Genomic DNA, 18,451 nt, shown 5'->3' with positions numbered 1-18,451 from the left:
AAGCTAAAGGAGTTCATCATCACCAAGCCATTATTATATGAAATGTCAAAGGGACTTAAGAAAAAGATAAAAACTATGAACACTAAAATAACAACAAACTCACAACTATCAACAACTGAATCTAAAAAAATAAAATCCAACTAAGCAAATCAGAATAGGAACAAAATCATAGGTATGGGGATCATTTGGAGGGTTATCAGCTGGGAGGGGAGAGGGGGAGAAATGGGGAAAGGGTGCAGGGATTAAGAAGCATAATCGGTTGGTACAAAATAGACAGGGGGAAGTTAATAATAATATAGGAAAGGGTGAAGCTAAAGAACTTATATGCATGACCCATGGACATGAACTAAAGGGGGTGGGATTGCTGTAGGGAAGGGGGGTACTGGGCAGAGGGGAGCAAAGGGGGAAAAAATTGGAACTACTGTAACAACATAATAAAATATACTAAAAAAAAAAAGCTTTGCAAAAAGAAAAGAACTGTTTTGCTAAAAAAAAAAAAAAATCTTTCAAATACCAATGGTGTAGACCATAGGAGTTCGTTGTTGTTTTGAGTACACTTTTATAACCACCAAGGTAAATGATCGATTCTGGAAAAGATTACCAATAAATGTTAAAAATCGCCAGTGAAATTGTGTTGAGGGACAGGACATTTGTAGAGTCGACTACTTATAAATTGCGAAGGGAAAAACTACCTTTACATTGGAGAATTTTGGTGGCTGTCACTTCAACCAAATGGTCAAGGTTACCATCGCCAAAGAAAAAACATAACTGACATGCAATAAGATTTATGAAAGCAAAAAATAAAAACTAAAAATATAAATTAAAAATTACTCTCACCATCATGGACCAAACATACTCTTGTGATGTGATGCAATGAGGACATGGCATCATCTGTGTTGTATTCTTGCAAAAAAAATTAACTTGACTCTACCAATGAAGAACCAACCAAACAAATCCAGATTGTGCAGCAAACTACAAAACAATTGACCTAGACTCTTTAAATAAATTAACACCAAAAACAAAAGGGGAATGGGATGGGAGCTTTCTAAATTAGAATCTAAAAGACATTATTAATAAATGCAACACATGAACCTTGATCAGATCCTCTAGTCGGAAAAGAAGCACAGCTATAATGATCCTTATTGTGATAACTGGTGAAGTTTAAATATGAGCTGTGTATTGGATAATAAGGTAGAGAAAAATATATTTTGATTGACCAGCATTTTCCTGGAGTACTTCGGTATCTGGGAAACTATGTTTTAAGACCTAAAAATATGAAAACTGCATGTGATAATGATAGCTCCACTGAGTTGCATCATGCAGTTGCACAATGGAGTACACAGATGTCATATTATAAAGTTGTACACCTGCAATTTATATAATGTGATTGACTAATGTCACCAAATAAATTTAATTTTTAAAAATCCAGAGAAAAAAGAATGTGTGCTTGGATCGTAGTTGTATAGATGGGCACAGAACTTAGAAAAGAATGAAGTGGATGGTGATAGCTAAGGAATACGATTCAGTGGAGTGATTGGTTGAGACAGTACTAACTGTACATAGGGAGTACTTGGTAAATGTTAAATGATGACAACCAACAGAATGTCCTGATGTGAAGGCTCTTGATTTAGGAAAATTCTGCCTAATGAGAGTGGGACGTGGAGCATGCAGCCAGAGGAGCAGCCCTGGCTGTCTCCATCTGAGCCAGTGCTGTGTTAGTCTCAAATAAATGGAAATTCAACAGCTACATGGAAGCCTGGCTGGCCGTCATTAGAGTAATTGAGTGTTTGGGCTGTCTCTCTGTTTCAGGGGTGATAGGAGCCATTAACAACTTACTTTTAGTTTCAGAAGCCAGATATTTTCATCGCTAATGTCCTCAGGCACAGACTTTTTAATTTAAAAAAAGAGAGAAAGTTCAGAATGGAAATAGCTCATCATCACAGGAACAACTCCATAGCAGAAACACATTGTAGTTTGCCTGTCAATCTTATCGTGCCAGGTTTATTTTGAGTGTCTGGAATGAGGAAGAGGAAGTAGGGCGGAGAGGTGATGGCAGCGCTGATGGAAGAGCCTCCGGGATCACTAATACCTTGGAAAAGCTGAGGGCTTAATTCCAAAGTGGTATTGAAATCTCAGGTTTCTTACCTCTCTGGCTAATACCAAAGTGTTTATTCTGGCACTGAGAGGTTCCCTACTTCCTCCAAAACCAGAATGCCCTACTTTTCGGATCTTTTGGACAGATGTTCCAGTAGGTTCAAGTTGGTTACAAATTCTTTGCCACTCTCACCCACAGGTGGATATTATTTCCCCACACCTGGACCCAACAGATTGCTGCAGAAGTGCATGCAACAGTTCCAGGCCTACCCTTTCAGAAGACGGCGGCTTCTGCTTCCTCCCTCCTGGAACACCTGAGCTCAGGACACTCCCTCTTGGAACCCAGATCCCATGCTGGGAGGGGCCCCAGCTATAAGGAGAGGCCCACAGCCAGTATCAATTGGCAGCCCCATAGGGAGCCATCTTGGGTGTCCCAGCCCAGTCACACCCTGGATGATATCACGGGCAGCAGAAGCAGCCCAGTGAAGGCCAATCCACACAAGAGAACTACCGAGTCACAAGAGAGAATAAAATGTTTTAAGCTGCTACATTGGTGTGGTTTGCTCTGTGGCAAGAGGTAGCTGATATTTGTAAATGAAGAGTTCAAAAGAAGGAAGATTTATCATGGGCTGAGTGGGAAGAGTACTGTTCAGCACAGGTGACGACATCCTTATCCTGTAGTGGGGTTTTGGCCTCAAAACTGGCCTTAGCTTTTAGGTCTCTTTGATGCCCAACACAGAAAATTCTTAAAAAGAAAATTTCATTTTAATATAGCTTCACCCAAACATTTGTTTCACACAGACCTTATTTTTTAAACAGTTTATTGTATTTAATACATTATAAAATTTGAAAAACTGTAGGAAAGCAGCAGACTCAAACTGGTGCAACTCTAACAAGTAATAATTCTGGCCCCTTTGCAAAACTGATCAGTTTAAAAACAAAGTAACGTTCACATCTGTGAGGCAGACAAAAAAGTGTGACTTCTGTACAAACTACATTTAAAATTTCATGTCTAATGTCTTTTGAATGCTATGTTCTCATGAGTTTTTCTGAAGTCCTGCCTGGTCCCAGCCTAAAGAGAGACATGAAACCTCCATATGCAAAGATATTGAGTCGAGGTGTGTTTAAAAAAAAAAAAAAAAAAAAAGTTAAAAAGAAAGACAAAGGAAAAAGAAACAATGGATGGCTGTCAGCAATGGAAACTGTAAGGAGACGCGTCCTCACTGCTCATGGCTTGTTTTTCGGTCAGAGGCCTGAGGAGGCCCAGGACACTTCACGGCCATCACAGCACCAACTGTAGCTACCACTTTTTTTTTTTTTTTTTTTTTTTGCATTTCCTACCCTTTGATATATATATATTTATATATTTTTTACACCTTGAGGATATCACTATTCCAATTGTTCTCATATGAATACAGGTGTGGTCTCTATCAGATATAAATGTGTCTTTTATTCAATTTTAGGTCCAGGACTTGGTTTGCTGTCCCAACTGCACATAAATGTCCCTTTTTGTTGTTTGCGTTATTTGTTGTGTGTTTTTTTTTTCCTTTTTTGCCTAAGAAATGTGTCCATTTAGTCCAGAGGCTCTTGCTTTATCCGGATGACGGAGGGTCCGCGGGGCGTCCGCCTCAGTTCCCGCCGCAGGACATATTCACTGAACTGAGACGAGTCCACGCCTCCGCCACAGGAGCCCACGATTTCAAATCCTCTTTGCTGCAACCTCTCGAGGACCTGTGAGGGGCCAAGACAAGCATCCAGTTAGGGGAGAGATCCGTCCTTTGGCCACATTAACAGCCCAAACAACTATCCCAAAGTTTGAGATCGTGTACAGCTCTGGTTACGCTTATCCAACCCCTAAGTCTCCTGAAGTTTCTGCTTTTAAACAAAGACTGAATTAAAGGGCAGGAAGAGGGGGAGCAAATGTTTCTAAGATCTAAAATGTGCTAGCTTTCCACATGCCAAGTTCATTTAATCATTACAACTTCCTGGCACAATGGGTGGTGTTACCTCAGTTCATCAATGAGAACACTGAGGCTCACAGCAAGTGATGGTATTGGGTTTCCAGCTGAGGTCCATTTGGCCTTAATCCTATGTTTTTTGGAATGTGCAACACTACTTTCTCTGGGGGAAAGAAAGTTGACATTTCAAAGCTCATTTGCCACTAAAATATAGTCTATGAGATGAAGGATATGGAAAGTCAGTGATATTATTTGAATTTACTCAGCCAGTGAGTCACTCTCAACTCATTCACTCTTAACTCTGCCATTGTTCAAGAGTCCCAATACTGAGTTAATATATTTCAGCTTGGAAGATTGATGTCATTTCAAAAGCAGAACAAACTGAAGACAACTGAGGTTTACCTACATGTTTTCAAGTTTGTGGCATGTGAAATAGGTTTATTGCCTTGTGTGCATTCAGGGAGGCAAGAATAAATGCAATGGTGATATATTAGAACACATATCCAAAATAAATTCTATATGTCTCATATAAACATAAGCCACCTAATCTATTCTCTAATGAAACAAATACCTAATGCCTAAAAAATCTCTATGTTTGTCACTACATGTCTGACACTCTTAAATGCCGGAAACAGTTCTTACAATTCCTGGGCAAAAATATGGAATACTGGACTAAAGCATTCTGTTTTGTTAGGAATCCAACAAATATCAGACTTGCAAATGTTCACTGCCAGGACTCTGGGTATAATTAAATTGCTTTTATGCCACTCTAAAGGCAAGATGGCTTAATCATAACTTGAAAAAAATACCTGGCTCAATTTTTTTGAATGAAGTGAAATGTTACTAAATAACTTTCAAAATGTAGTCCATGTAAAGTGAACCCTTAGTGTTTTTAAAAATTATTATTCCTTTTTGGTCATCTAATTTTATATGGACTATGATCTGCTATCTTGCAAAACAGCTAACAGATAAGATTAAACAGCAGGAGTAAGCTTTCTGAAATTAAAACTTCAGATGCTGGAAAATATTTTTAGAAGTCCTCATAGGAGAAAAAAAATGAACCTTGTACCCTGCATTTTTCTATTTCTGGAGATAAATTCATAATGCATGCCCACCAGTGAACAGCAGGACTGGGTGAAGAAGACACGCCCTAAGCTCAAAATCAAGATGGGCTTTGGTGAATAAAAAGGTGAAGAACAGCTCACTCTAAGGAGATTTTCCCCAGCAGAGGCAGGAATGTAGCCTGTGAGCAAGAAACATCCCAGTTTGCGAGACCAAACCACCTCACGGGAAAGGATTCTTTGCCATGATGAGGACAGGAATTACAAAGGTAGAGGAAGCTTTGAACAATAAAGAACTGAACTCTGATATCTTTTGTCTTTCAGTATTTTATAGTTGCTAAATTGCTAAAAGGAAATCCCAAATCTTTCTAACTTCCTTCCATTGTCTTCCACCTTCTGCTGGAATATTCCTTTTCAAATGTGAGTTGCATCATGTCATTCTTTTGCTCAAAATCCTCAAGTGGTCCATTTACTCACACCAGCAAATGAACCCAAACCAAAAGAAACCCAAACCAAAAATCCCAGAGTGCTTACCATCCTCTACGAGGTGATCCACAATCTGTCTTTGGCCACTTGCTGGCCTCTTTTCTTTGCACTCCCCATTCCGGCTTTACTCTCTTCAAGCCACACTAGCTTTCCTGATATTCCTCAATATCCCAACCCTACTCCTACCTCAGGTCTTCAGAACTTGCTGGTAAGTGCTGGAATAATCGATCCCAGATACCCTCTTCTCACTACCTGACTAACATTTGTGTTGGTTACCATCTGCCCCTCCCCCCCAACTCCATCCCCATAATGTTAGTTCCATGAAAATGGAGCTGTTGTCTCTGTTTTTGTCTTTTCTATCTTCAGTGCTCAAACCAGCATCTGGCACTTAGCAGATGTTGGATAAATACCTGTGGAATGACTGAATGAATGCTGCAGAGGAGAGAACAGGTTTACCAACCCAGCCAGAAGTGTACCACAAGAGAGTTTCCCAGCTCTTTGGAGGGCAGGCACCATGTGAAGGCAAGGGTAAGTAACAGCATTACAAGTGGCATTCGATGCCACACAGTGTATGACAATGCTATACCTGGACTGAGTTGAGGTGACAGTAGCCATTCAGTGGAAACCTAATGACGTGCGTCGAGTCATGATTCCAGCCTGCATTGACAGAGTTGCACATCACGTCACCAATCTCTGGAAACACTTCTTCTATCAAGGATTTGTCACCGCTGAGTGTGATCCTTTCTCCGAGGTCTGGGGCAACACGCACCACTAGGCACTCACAGGGCCTTGAAAAGCGACCGGTTTCTCTGTCCTGCTTCCATCTTTCCATCTCCAACAACATGGGCTGAAGCTGGAAATATTTTGCCTCTTCATATAACAAAGTGTAGTCCTGAAAAACAAACAAACATACATACATATCTCACAGTGCAAAATACAAACATAAAGTACTGAAAACGCCTACATGAGAGGTGAATTTTTCACCTCTGTTATTTCAATAATTAAATTGGGGTGTAAAATTTTCACTTGTAACACATTTGTATAGACTCAGTTTGCATTTACTCACTCATTCAATTCATTTGTTCAGTGATTAGAGAAGGAGCTGAGAGCATTAAGGGCCAGGTGGGCCTTCTTCTACATGCTTCAGCGTGAATTAGGTCCTATAATCCCCGTAACTGCCCAGTGACTTGAGAGTCATTATTATTCTCATTTTGCAGATGAGAAAACTGAGATTGAAAAGATTCACTCAAGACTTTTCTCCTTTTGTAGAGAAATGCCTTTGGGAATTTAAAGTCTGACTGTGTTGGTGGGAATCCACTTTATATCCTCCTGGCGAAGGAGACACAGCTGTGCACCTTTCACCGGAAGCCTGAGCTCCATTCCCTGGCAGCCTGTACTCTCGGTCACCTTCAGTGGCAACACCAGAACTTTCTGCAGAAGAGTTGGGGGCTGTGCGATGGTAGGAGTGGGGCTGGAGAGGTGGTGGGTGGGCGCCTGGAGGCCACACTGCTTTCACCTTACACTAGGGTGTTGATCTGTGATGGTGGAGGGGAGGCTGATGGAGATACGGGGGCTGACTCACTGTCCTCAGCCACTGATCCAATCTGTGCTGCCGTCATAAAGTGCGAGAGGCAAACAACATTGGGCCTTGACCCCTCAGGGCAGAGGTGCAGGAAAGGAAACAAGTCCATTTCTGAAAGCACCATCACCCCGTCTGTAGGCCTGGTTTCTTTTCCTCTTGCCTTTAAACATCTAAATCTAGCAAACAGGTATTAAAACACACACACACACACACACACACACACACACACAGCTGAAGGGGAGAACAAAGCAGGATGAGGAGGAGGCAGCAACTTAGGAACAATGTTATCAGGCAGGTCAATATTATGTCTAAACGTAGCTATGGCCACAATCATCTCTGGGTGTGAGGCGAGTGGATACTTGCCCAGACACGTCCACTGAGCACATTGTAATCAACTGACACAGGCATTTCTGCCTTGTCCTCGGGCGGGATCTAGCAGGCGTGCCTGGTGCCTGCAGGAGGGCGGATGCGGGAAACCCAGCCTGAGTGCTGTCAGAGGCGTCTGTCTTCTGCACCGGTGGAGCATGGGACAGGATGACCACAGAACTGTTTTTATTAGGCACTTTGCTCTTTCTCTTGCAAATCAAGCAACAGTGTTATGAAAATGTCCAGAGAAAACAGCGTGGAAAGACGGGAAAAGTACCAGGGGGCCTCTAGCTGGCTCATCCACTTTCTATATTAAGAAACTTGGGCCCGGTGGAAGATGCTATTATTGATACTCATTAGCAGAATGGGGTGCTTCTTTATCCTGTCTTTTCCTAGCAATTCCATTATACCAGAGTCTCCATTTCCTAAAGGAGAGCAGCCCATTGCTCTGATTATCTTCATTTCACATATTGCTCCCTGCTTATTAGCCTCCTGACCCACAGGAGATACTGTTTGGTTTGAGAACTGAGGGTAGGAATGAAGAGATTGCAGGTTCCTCCTGGTCAGAGTAAGGCCCCCCACTGTGGTGGCCTTGCTGTCTTGGAAGTACAAACTGTGAGATGCTGACTTCAGTACTTTATTTACTTTACTTCAGTACTTTACTTATCATGATTATAGCTCTCAAGGAGGTTTAAAAATAGCATTAAGAATTACACAAGGAACAGAAGTGAGAACCCCTGCTACTGCCTTTTTTTCCCTATGAGATTCAATTACAAATTTTAGCACAAGTAAGGCTTGGACTCCAGTGAAAATATGCTTTGTCTTTCTAGAGTTACCAAGTCCTCAAATCATTAAAGTGCTTTGATCAGTTTTCTTGACCGATCTTGACCGTATGGAGGAATTCTTTCTAACATCTCTGAGTAGTGACCATTCAGCCTCTGATGAATACTTCCAGTGATGGGAAGCTCACTACCTAACAACACACTGCATTTACTCTGCAGCCCTGAGTGTTGTAAATGTTTTCCTTAAAATGACCGGAATTTCCCTGTAACTCCAACTTTTTGTTCTAATTCTTCCCTCTGGGGTTTCAGTGATCTTAATCTTTCTTTGACATGTTAACCCTTTAAACATTTGAAGACAACTGTTATGTCTTAACATTATGCAAGGTGAAAATGCACAATCTATTCAGCTCCTTTTCATTTGTTATGACATAGAAGTTCTTTAACATCTGGTATGTATTTGACATTGTCAGTATGCTTCCTAATACCCAGACCAAAACTGTTGTGATCACACTTTAGATGTAATCTGATGAGTGCATTGTACAACCTTTGCTGGCTGGACACTAACCACTCTTAATGGCCTGTATTAGTTCACTATGGCTGCTGTAACAATCACCACAAATATACTGGCTTAAAACAACACAAATTTATTTAGTTCTAGAAGCCAGAAGTCAAAAATGGGGCATTAAGGCTGTGTTTCTCCTGGAAGCTCTGGGGAAGAATCCTTTTCCTTGCCTTTTCCAGCTTCCAGTGGCTTCCTGCACTCCTTGGCTTGTGTCCCTACATCACTCCTGTGTCTGCTTCTATTGTCACATCTCTTCTCTTACGCTGACCCTCCTGCCTCCTTGTTTCACTCATAAGAATCCTGTGAGGACATTGGGTCAACCTGGATTACCCAGGATAATCTCCCCATCTCAAGACTCTTAATTTTATCATATCTGAAAAATCCCTTTTGCCATGTAAGGTGACATATTCATAGCTCCCAGGAATTAGGACATGGACATTTTTGGAGGCCATGATTCTGCCGACCACACAGCGTAAGGCTGCATTAGCTTTCTTGATAGTCCCATTATTCTCTTCTCATTTTGCATACAAGTGAAATCCCTACACTTTTTTCACAAGAGCTGGTACGTATTGAGCTAAGTCTTCCTCATTCATCATTTGTAAAAAAATTTAAACCTCCATTATTTATCCCTTTATTTAAAAAAAAAATCTTTCAATTACAGTTGACATACAATACTCTCTCTCTTTAAATTGCATACCATAGATTCTGAATTTGTTTCAATGTATTGAGAAAAATATGGATTCTCTCATGCAGTGTTCTTTGTCTCCCTCTCATTTTTGTGCCATTTTGAACTGGGTGTTCTGTTTGTATATGTGAATCATCTCTTCAAGTACTGAGAGGACAGGGCTATATACAGGACTTTGTTCAGGTAATAAATTAAGACTCTGGATTTTGGCTGTTTAAGCAGTTATAAACCTGTAATTCTAAGATCATCCAGCCCATAATTGTGGCCTTTGCTAAATGTCTTGCTATTTAGGGCTCCCGTCTCCTATCTGTAAAGCACATTAAAGGTGCATCTAGCCCAGATACTCTGAGTCTGTGTCCATTAAAATGCCCCAATCTACCAGTTTTTCTAGCATAACCCAAAGGCAATGAGGTTAACAGGACTAGGGGCTGCAAGCTCCCCTATGCTGACTCTGAATCTTCACCACCACCTTTTCCCCTCTGAGTTTACGAGCTACACATGTAAAAATCCACTCTGACACCTGGGCATGGACTGACAAGAGTGCCTCCTTATGTAATGTTGTTCACATTCATCGTGATCTGCTTTTGGAAAATTACAGAAACACTGGCTCTTACTAGACTTTTGGCCCTGCTTGGTGATTTCTCAAGGATTCTGCTAGTGGTTATTCCAGTGAAGGTTTAAAAGGGCTCCCCCAAGGTCATCCTGCACTTGAGACAGAATCTCATGGGCCTACCTTGGACCTACTTCAAGCCATCGGGTGTTGGTTCCTTTATTCTCTTGATTGTCTGGACTCCATTTCTTCCTTTACCACACTGTTCTATCAGTTCTGTGCTGGGGGAAGCAAACACTAGGAAACAGCTGAGCGCATGGGCTTCTCTTGGCCATCAGCTTCCGCACTGACTTGTCTCCAAGCATCGGACAGCCCAAGAACTAAAAAAGGTCCCTGTTCGTTGCTGTTACCATTTTCTGCATGGTTAAGTGCACATTGGCCATTCACTTTCTCGGCAGGCTCCTTTGTGTTCGTCTTTCTCCCCTTCCTAATGCATGATTGCAGCTTGGGCTCCTCAGAGAATGCCCTGCAGAACAGACTTGGGCCCCAAGGCTGCTTTCTTAAAAAACCTCCTCCTTCTTTCCCTCTTCAATCAGTATCATTGCACTTCATTGTCTAAATCCCATGTTTTAAAGAGTTTATAATGTTTCCTTTCAGATTTTCTGGGCTTGTGCTCATTTCCTTCTGGTCTCTTAATCTTTTGAAACCTTTCCTTAAGCCTCAGCTGTCCTCTGACAATGCTCACCATGCCTTTCTTTGGCTTTTACAAACTCTAGCTTATGCTGCAGGTACAAGGTGGAAAGGAGCAGGAGTTAATGGAGTAGGAGGAGGTTCAGCCCCGCTTCGTCTTTTGAAGGAAATGAACACAAAGCTTCCATGTCTGCTTTTAGCAAAGCAACTCCAGAATGTTCTAGATGCCATCACTTTTTTCTGTTCCCATGCCAATTTAATCTTCTCTAATTAAGAGAGCCATCACCCATATTTCTTGCTTAGCCTCACATCCAGCTAAAGGGAAATAGGTTCTTCACACACCTATTATTATGTTTAAATAATTTTAAAATCCTAGAAAATATATATTTAAATTATTTTTTTGAGATTTACAATGGTTTTTTGAGGCAGAAAGATCAAGATCTCATTTTATAGATGAATAAACTGAGCTTCCCTAATAGGACCATGGAGATAGATATATGGAACAAGAAGGGAAATATGGGTGGACTCCAAAATGCAAATGGGCCATGTTTCAAAAGCTTACCTCTTGATTAAATATTTGGAATACAGAAAAAATTTTCCCTAGCTTAAAACAACACACATTTCTTCTCTTACAGTTTTTGGGGTCAGAAATCAGAAGCAGGTCTCACAGAGCTAAAAAGTCAAGGTGTCGGTAGCATTGCCTTCTTTCTGGAGGCTCGGGGGGAGAATCTGTTCCCTTGTCTCTTCCAGCTCCCAGAAGCTGACCACATGCTGGTCTGTGGCCAGCAATCAATCACATCACTTCCTTCATCACATCTCTTTGTCTGACTCTGACCCTCCAGCCTCCCCCTTTCACTTCTCAGGACTGTTGTGATTCCACTGGGCCCACCTGGATGATCAGGATAAGCTCCCATCTCCTGACCCTTAACTCAATCACACCAGTAAGGTCCCTTGTGCAAAGTGACATATTCACAGGGTCTGGGGATTAGGATATGGACACCTTTGGGAGCCATAATTCAGCTCACCACCCACCGTTTCTAGTTCTACAATGCAGTTCAAAGGCTTACTTAACTCCTAAAGCACTCGAAGTTTTACATTGTAGTTGACAGGTTCTTGCCCTCAAAAGGCAACTCAACCACTCATTTTAAGATCTGTCCATGTGCCAGATGCCATGCTGAGCGCTGCGGGTACCAAGAGGGCTGCACGTATCCAAGTCCTCCCAGGAGCTCTAGCAGCTCTTTCTACCCCTGCTTGGGGCGGTGGGTCCTGCTCCTGAGCCCTGGGCAGTGCCTGCTTCCCCAGAAGACAGGGGATATATGTCTCAGGGCACCTGCGAAGTACAGGCACCAAGAAAATGAAGGGAAATGAAAAGATTTTATATTTTACATTTCAAAAATAGCATTCAAGTAGCATTCATCTTAAGAAAACAACAGTGCTCTGCAGGACTGACTTTCCTTTAAAGACTTTTTTTGAGAGGGAGGTGAGCCGCCATAGCTTTTTCCGTTTGCCTGTCCAGTGGCACCTGCTTCCAGCTTCTCGGGGCTAGTCTTGTTTATCTGGGGCAAGGATACCCAGCCTAAGATCTATCCTGATGGTTATTAGAGGAAACAGAAGCAGCAGCAAAGTGCTGCTCTTTCTCTATCCAGCCACTTTCTCCAGACCACCCTCTGAATCTTGTAGAGAAAGGCTAAAGGATACACAGGTGACGATGACGGTGTGCTGATGGCAAAGCTGAGGGCAGATCTGTCTGTATCGTGAAGCCACACTCTGGCTTGGCAAGTCACCTGGACACTGTGCTGCAGGAGTCAGACCTGGTGTGCAGGGTGCGGTGAGGACAGGGGCTGACTGATGCAGCCAGTGTTGCTTCTAAGGGAGACAAGTGGCCTGAGCAGGAATACGAGTACAGTCTGTGTACCAGGGACACAGATTCTAGGTGGCAGCAGCAGAGACCATGGGCTGCAGCAGATATTCTAAGTGGGCATGCTCTTGGGTACTAGAGAAGAAGGAAGTTCCTGGGGGTCTACTCAGATCTTCACTGTGCCCTCTCTGAGAAAGTCTGACCCTCAGGAATGGGAATCTAGAAGCCATGCCACAGATGATTGACTAACATGCAAGCATTGGAGCCAACCTGAGCCAATCAGATGGTCTCTCTGTCAAGCCAAGGAAGGAGAAAGAGACACTGGGTGTTGCTGGCGCAGAGCCACGTGAAGGGCAGTGTTCCAGAAGCCCACAAGCTCTCCTGACCGAGGTCCTCAAGAGCTGCCGCTCTAGAGAATGTTCCCACTAGTTCTGTGAGATAAACTAGAATCCTTCCCATAAATACTGCCTTCCTTTTTTTCTTTAGTTACACTCCTGGCCTTCAGCTGGAAGTTATTTTGACCCTAGAGGACATTTTAGCAGTGTCTGGAGACATTCTTGGTGTCATAACTGGGAAGGGGGGTGCTATGGCATCTGGTGGGTAGAGGCCAAGAATGCTGCTCAACAGCTTACAATGCACAGCACAGCCACAAAGAATTTAACTTCTACCACAAAGAATTATTTGGCTCAAAATGTTGATAGTGCAAAATGAGAAACCGAGCTTGACAGAGATCACTTTTGTTGCAACCTAAGTCACCCTGATCGAACGGTCAGTCCTTGCATCGTTTATGGTGCTTCCACCACATGTATTTGCCAATGTGACAGAAGGCACACAATATCTCTAGAGGTACATTCTCCTCAAAATGTTCAACTTAACCCCATCAAGTCCTTAGATATAACTTACAGTTTACAGGAAGCTAACTAGAGGATGAAGTCATGAGCTAAACTATGTATGACAAAGCAATCATACAAATCCAGATGGTGGGACATTCTGTAGGGCAACTGGCACTGTCTCTTCAGCAAGTTGGCATCATATAAAAAGAGACTATGGTAGATAATGAAAGGAAGGGACATCACTAGATTCAAATGTGGTCTTAGATCAGATATCAATTTGGAAAAACCACCTACCTATAAAGGACATTTTGGGGTGAGCAAGAGAAATTTGAATGTGGTTACAATATTAGAGGAAATAAAATTATATTAAAATAAAAAGATAGAGATTATTGTCTGAAATAAGCATAGAAAACTCAGAAGGCTAAGCACTAAGGTTTTAACACTGGCAAACTCTGAATGGTGGGACTAGGCTGTTTAAACTTTTTTTGGCTTGTCTATTTTCAAATTTTTTGCAATGTACATATATAAGGGGGGAAACCAAAAAAAATAAATAAATAAAAAATAAAAAATAAAACCAACCCCAAAACCAAATTATCTTCTGGAGGGTGGTAGGCCCCCTGTAGTACAGGCTTCCCTGTTGGGTAAGTGTTCTAGGAACCTACCTGTATCAGAGTACCATCTGGTGTGAGAGGCTGTGTTTGGCTTTAGTGAATTTTTTTTGAAGACTCAACGTGTTCGCTTATTTTGTGATGGGTGATTTATGAGCACACCTGTCCACAACACGCTGAGTGTTCAGTTTTTGCCCCCAAATGGCATGGCTTCCATGCCCCACCCTTCCTATTCACCCAATCTCTCCCTGAGCAACTTTGTCTTTGTTTCCTGGGATGAAAAAAGTCCTCAAAGAGAAGTGGTTTGCTGATGCAAAACAGGTGAAACAAGAAATGTCAGAAGCACTAAAAGGCACAAAAATTAATGAATTCAAAAACTGTTCTGAGCAATGGAAAAAAAGTCTCGATAGGTATATTGCATTAATTGGAGGGAACTTTGAAGGTGACTGCAGTTTAAAGATGAAAAATAAATACACAATTTTTAACAAATACTGGGTTTTTGATGTCCCCCCTCATACTTCTATAATATTAAAAGTTTGTTTAAAATAACTAATAGACTTTTGAACTTAAGCCAGGGATAGGTAAGTTGGGGGTTGACTGCCAGCAAATTTTTCTATATCTAGGAATGGTGGACATTCATCCAGAGATCACAAAAGATGCTAACAACCTGGGGGACACTTACCAAAGATGTTCAGAATAAAAGGCTAGTGAGAGAATTTTGTAGTTCCCCATCAAAAAGGGAACCAAAGCTTTGGACTCCTGGTGTAGTGGGAATTATAACTAGGTGTGTGTGTTTGTGCATGTGCATAAGCAGAAAATAAAGCAATAAACCAATCAGTATAACTGGGAGAAGGGAAAATTAAGGGAAGATGGAGACACAGTCATGTCCATAATAAAACCCTGCAGAGACATTCTCCAATAGCTGTCTAGAGGACAGATTCCAACAGCTTTCAGTGGGCTCGGGGCACAAGCAGCTGCCACTCAAACGGTGTTCTGAAATACAAAATTATCTAAATTGTTAAATGGGTATCTAGCTCAGTCAGCACATTTGCAGAATGAGATTCTGAGGGGCGTAGGATGCTGTGATTTCAAGATGTCATACATTTGCTCAACCCAGCATTAAATAGCTGGAGAGCGAAGCAGGTAATCAAGGAACGCTCTTCTGAGCAAACCCAGTAAAAGAGTCTCTCCACCTGCCAAATGCTATCTATGTCCCTCTTCCAAGGTCAGGAAATAAACTCTGGTGAAGAAGAAAGAACCTATTACATTGCTCAGGGACAGGCAGACTTCAGAGCTCATCTGTGCTCCTGTATTTGTGATTCCTACATACTGGCTGGTGCTGTGGGTGCAATTCCAACATCAGCCACAAGGGCTGAAAGGCTGCCTCAGCTTAGTGCTCCACCAGGTTCCAGAACGCCCCGTAATTTATAGCCTGTCACCCACAGTTTCCGTGGGAAACATTTCAAGGGCCCTGGGATACATGAGTTTTGTTTGACATGCTTTTTATCTTCTGTGTGCCTGATGTCCTTTCCTTGGCCTTTATTTGTCACTCAGGCTTATTATACTCATTATCATTACTAAGGCACCCTGTGCCTAGTCTAGCTTAGGTTTGCCAGTACCCACCCTGATTCTCAGTGGTTACAAACATCATATTTGTAAGTATTCATCTCTGTTGTTTAGGAAAGAGCATCAGACAGGCAGAACGGTCTGTTCTGAAGAGGGCAAGATGGTGCATTTGAGGAACCAAGGGAAGTCCTGGAGGGCCTATCTGTAGGGTAACAGTCAGGTGAGGTAGGCAGGGGCTGGAGCCTTCTGGGTCTTGTGGGCTCTGACAAGAGTGTGCTGCTTTGCTCCATAAATAAGCAGAAGCCCCATGCAGAGTTTTAAGCAGAGCAAATTATGATACACTATCTTTTTAAAATGTGTTCCTTGATGAGGGATAGGGTGGGAGGTGGAGGGAGTGGGTAAAGGAGAAGGATGTGGCTATAAAAGCAACAGGAGAGATCCTGGCGATGATGGAAATATTATGGACCTCAGTTGTGTCAATGTCAATATCCCAGTTGTGATATACTATAATTTTGTGTATTATTATTTTTTTAAGATTTTATTTTTAGAGCGAAGGGGAGGGAGGGAGAAAGGGAAGAAGAGAAACACTGATTGAGAGAAACTGATCAGTTGCCTCTGGCACACCGCAGCAGGGTCCTGGCCTGCAACCCAGGCATGTGCCCTGACCTGGAATTGAACTGTCGAACCTTCTCTTTGACTCTTCGGTTCGCAGGACAACGCTCAACCCACTGAGACACACTAGTCAGGGCTCTCTATTATTTCTTAGAACTGTTTGAGAATCTATAATGACCACAAAATAAAGTTTAATTTAAAAAGTGTCTCCTGGTCTCAACATGTTGAGTATATGAAAGGGGTTAAGGGTGGGAGAGAGGAGACCGATTATGAAGTGACTCCAAGTCATCCAGAGAGCTGCTGCGTCTTGGACTAGGGAGGTGGATGAGAGGAGTGGACTGATGCAGCCATATCCGGAAGGTGCTATGGGCAGATTCACTGATGGATCTTATGTGGGGGGTGAAGAAGAGGAAAAGGTACAGAATGGCCTCCAGGTTCCCACCTGCAGCAGGCAAGTGAACTCTGGCATCTTTTACTGAGACAGGACATGAAGGAAGAGGAGCAGGTTTCATGGCAGTGGCAGCGGTGAAGGGGAGGCCAGCTTATGTTTGGGCAGCTTAAGTTTAAGAGCCAGTGAACTACCCAGATGGAGATTCTGAATTGGCATTTGGAAATGCAATCACGTAAAACAGAAACTTCCCTCCCTCATCCCCTTTCCCAACTCCAAGGCCTGCCTTCTAGGAAAACACGAGAGTAAGAAAACATTAGCCACTCCCATTGCCTCCACATCACACCTTCAGCCCTTTCCTCTCTACTCACTTAACTGCTCTCCCACACAGGAAAAAGTCGAGACCTGATTGGTGAACGCCTGACATGGGCGGCACCAGGTTTGGTTAGTGGGGCCGAGGACCCTGCCCATGCACAGCAGGCCCTTTCCAGACGCCTTGTGTGTCTTTACGTGGGGCCAGTGCCTACTTGCTAGAAACAGTCCTGACTTTCTTCCTAGCCCTCTGTTCCACCTGCTGCTAGCATGTGAAGCAGCCTGCTGTCCTCAACTATGCAGCTGGTCGACTGAGCAGCCCCAGGGCCTGCTGTCTAAATGCAGGCGGCTCTCTCTGCAGTTGTGCTGGAACAGGTGCGTCCCCAGGTGTTAAGACTGAGGACTGGAGATAGAGGACTTCACTTTGGCCTTTGCATAAGATGCTTGCTGGATAAATGAAGTGGCATCAGCGGAAGGAAAGTGGTCTGAATGTTGGCATGGAAAGAAACAGTATACAGTCCAGGGGTCCCCTACCCCTGAGCCATGGACCAGTCCCAGTCCCTGGCCTGTTAGGAACCAGGCTGCATGGCAGGAGGTGAGCAGCAGGTGAGTGAGCGAAGCTTTGCTTGCATTACTGCGTGAGTGTCTCCTGTCTCCCTCCTCACCCCGGCAGTGGAAAAACTGTCTTCCACAAAATCGGTCCCTGGTGCCAAAAGGGTTGGGGACTGCTGGATACACAGTGCCTTAAAGATTATCCTTGAAAACCTTGCAGGAAGGCATCATATTAGAAACAGACCCTCAGTACATTTCCCTTCCTGAGTTGGAAGAGATCATTACTGATGAAGTAGCAGACTTTTTAGGAGCCACGTTGCACAAACCAATTTCACATGTCTTAATCCTGGAATCATGCTGGGCACCGTGAGGTGCATGCCCTGAGAGGCTCTGGGGCCTGCAGCTGACTGGGGAGCAGCAGGGTCTCCAGTCTTTCTCAGGCTCACTCCAGGGCTGCAGGAGGCTGCACATACTGGTTGCAGTTATTTCTCTTATTTTCTTGCCCAATGTATATAGTTGTTTTCATGTAAGAGAAATGTGTACATGATAGTACTTGTCTATACTGTACTCTTTTCCATTTGGCTAATCATCCTTTTGTTGCTCAAAATCCTGAAGGAGAGGATGAATGAGAGGTTTCCTGAGCCCCTAATTAATTTGGGGTCTATTCTTTCAGACTTAAAAAATGTATTTATGCATACATGCACAAAATTTTTACATAAATAGGAACATTCTATACAGATTCTGAACTTAAGCCTTTGACTGCCATATGTAATTTAAAATTTGGATCAACATGAGAAAAAGTTATATCAATATATAACCTGAGGTACAAAAAAAGAAAACAAAACATAAAATACGAATTATTCAATTGTTATTTACATTTATAGCCATTGAAAATAGAGTCGCTGG

The 18,451-nt window shown here is 42.7% G+C and overlaps 1 protein-coding gene across 2 annotated transcripts in view; it reads right to left on the bottom strand.

Moving 5' to 3' along the window:
• Positions 1-2,898: 2,898 nt before the first annotated feature.
• The window catches only part of KCTD1 (potassium channel tetramerization domain containing 1), a 93,599-nt gene continuing 78,046 nt past the window's right edge, over positions 2,899-18,451 (bottom strand). Inside the window, exons 4-5 of one of the 2 annotated variants that reach the window (XM_090285687.1) lie at positions 6,186-6,491; positions 2,899-3,825 (exon numbers count right to left, since the gene is read on the bottom strand). In XM_090285687.1, the coding sequence (XP_090141813.1) occupies positions 3,667-3,825; positions 6,186-6,491 (465 nt within the window). In that variant the 3' untranslated portion in view covers positions 2,899-3,666. The remainder of the gene's footprint in view (positions 3,826-6,185; positions 6,492-18,451) is intronic. The other variant, XM_090285688.1, reaches the window with a different exon arrangement.

This window comes from Furipterus horrens, unplaced genomic scaffold (assembly GCF_987537825.1).
Source record: "Furipterus horrens unplaced genomic scaffold, mFurHor1.1.pri manual_scaffold_8, whole genome shotgun sequence".
NCBI classification, from domain to species: Eukaryota; Metazoa; Chordata; class Mammalia; order Chiroptera; family Furipteridae; genus Furipterus; species Furipterus horrens.
This window is presented reverse-complemented; position numbering and strand designations above follow the sequence as displayed.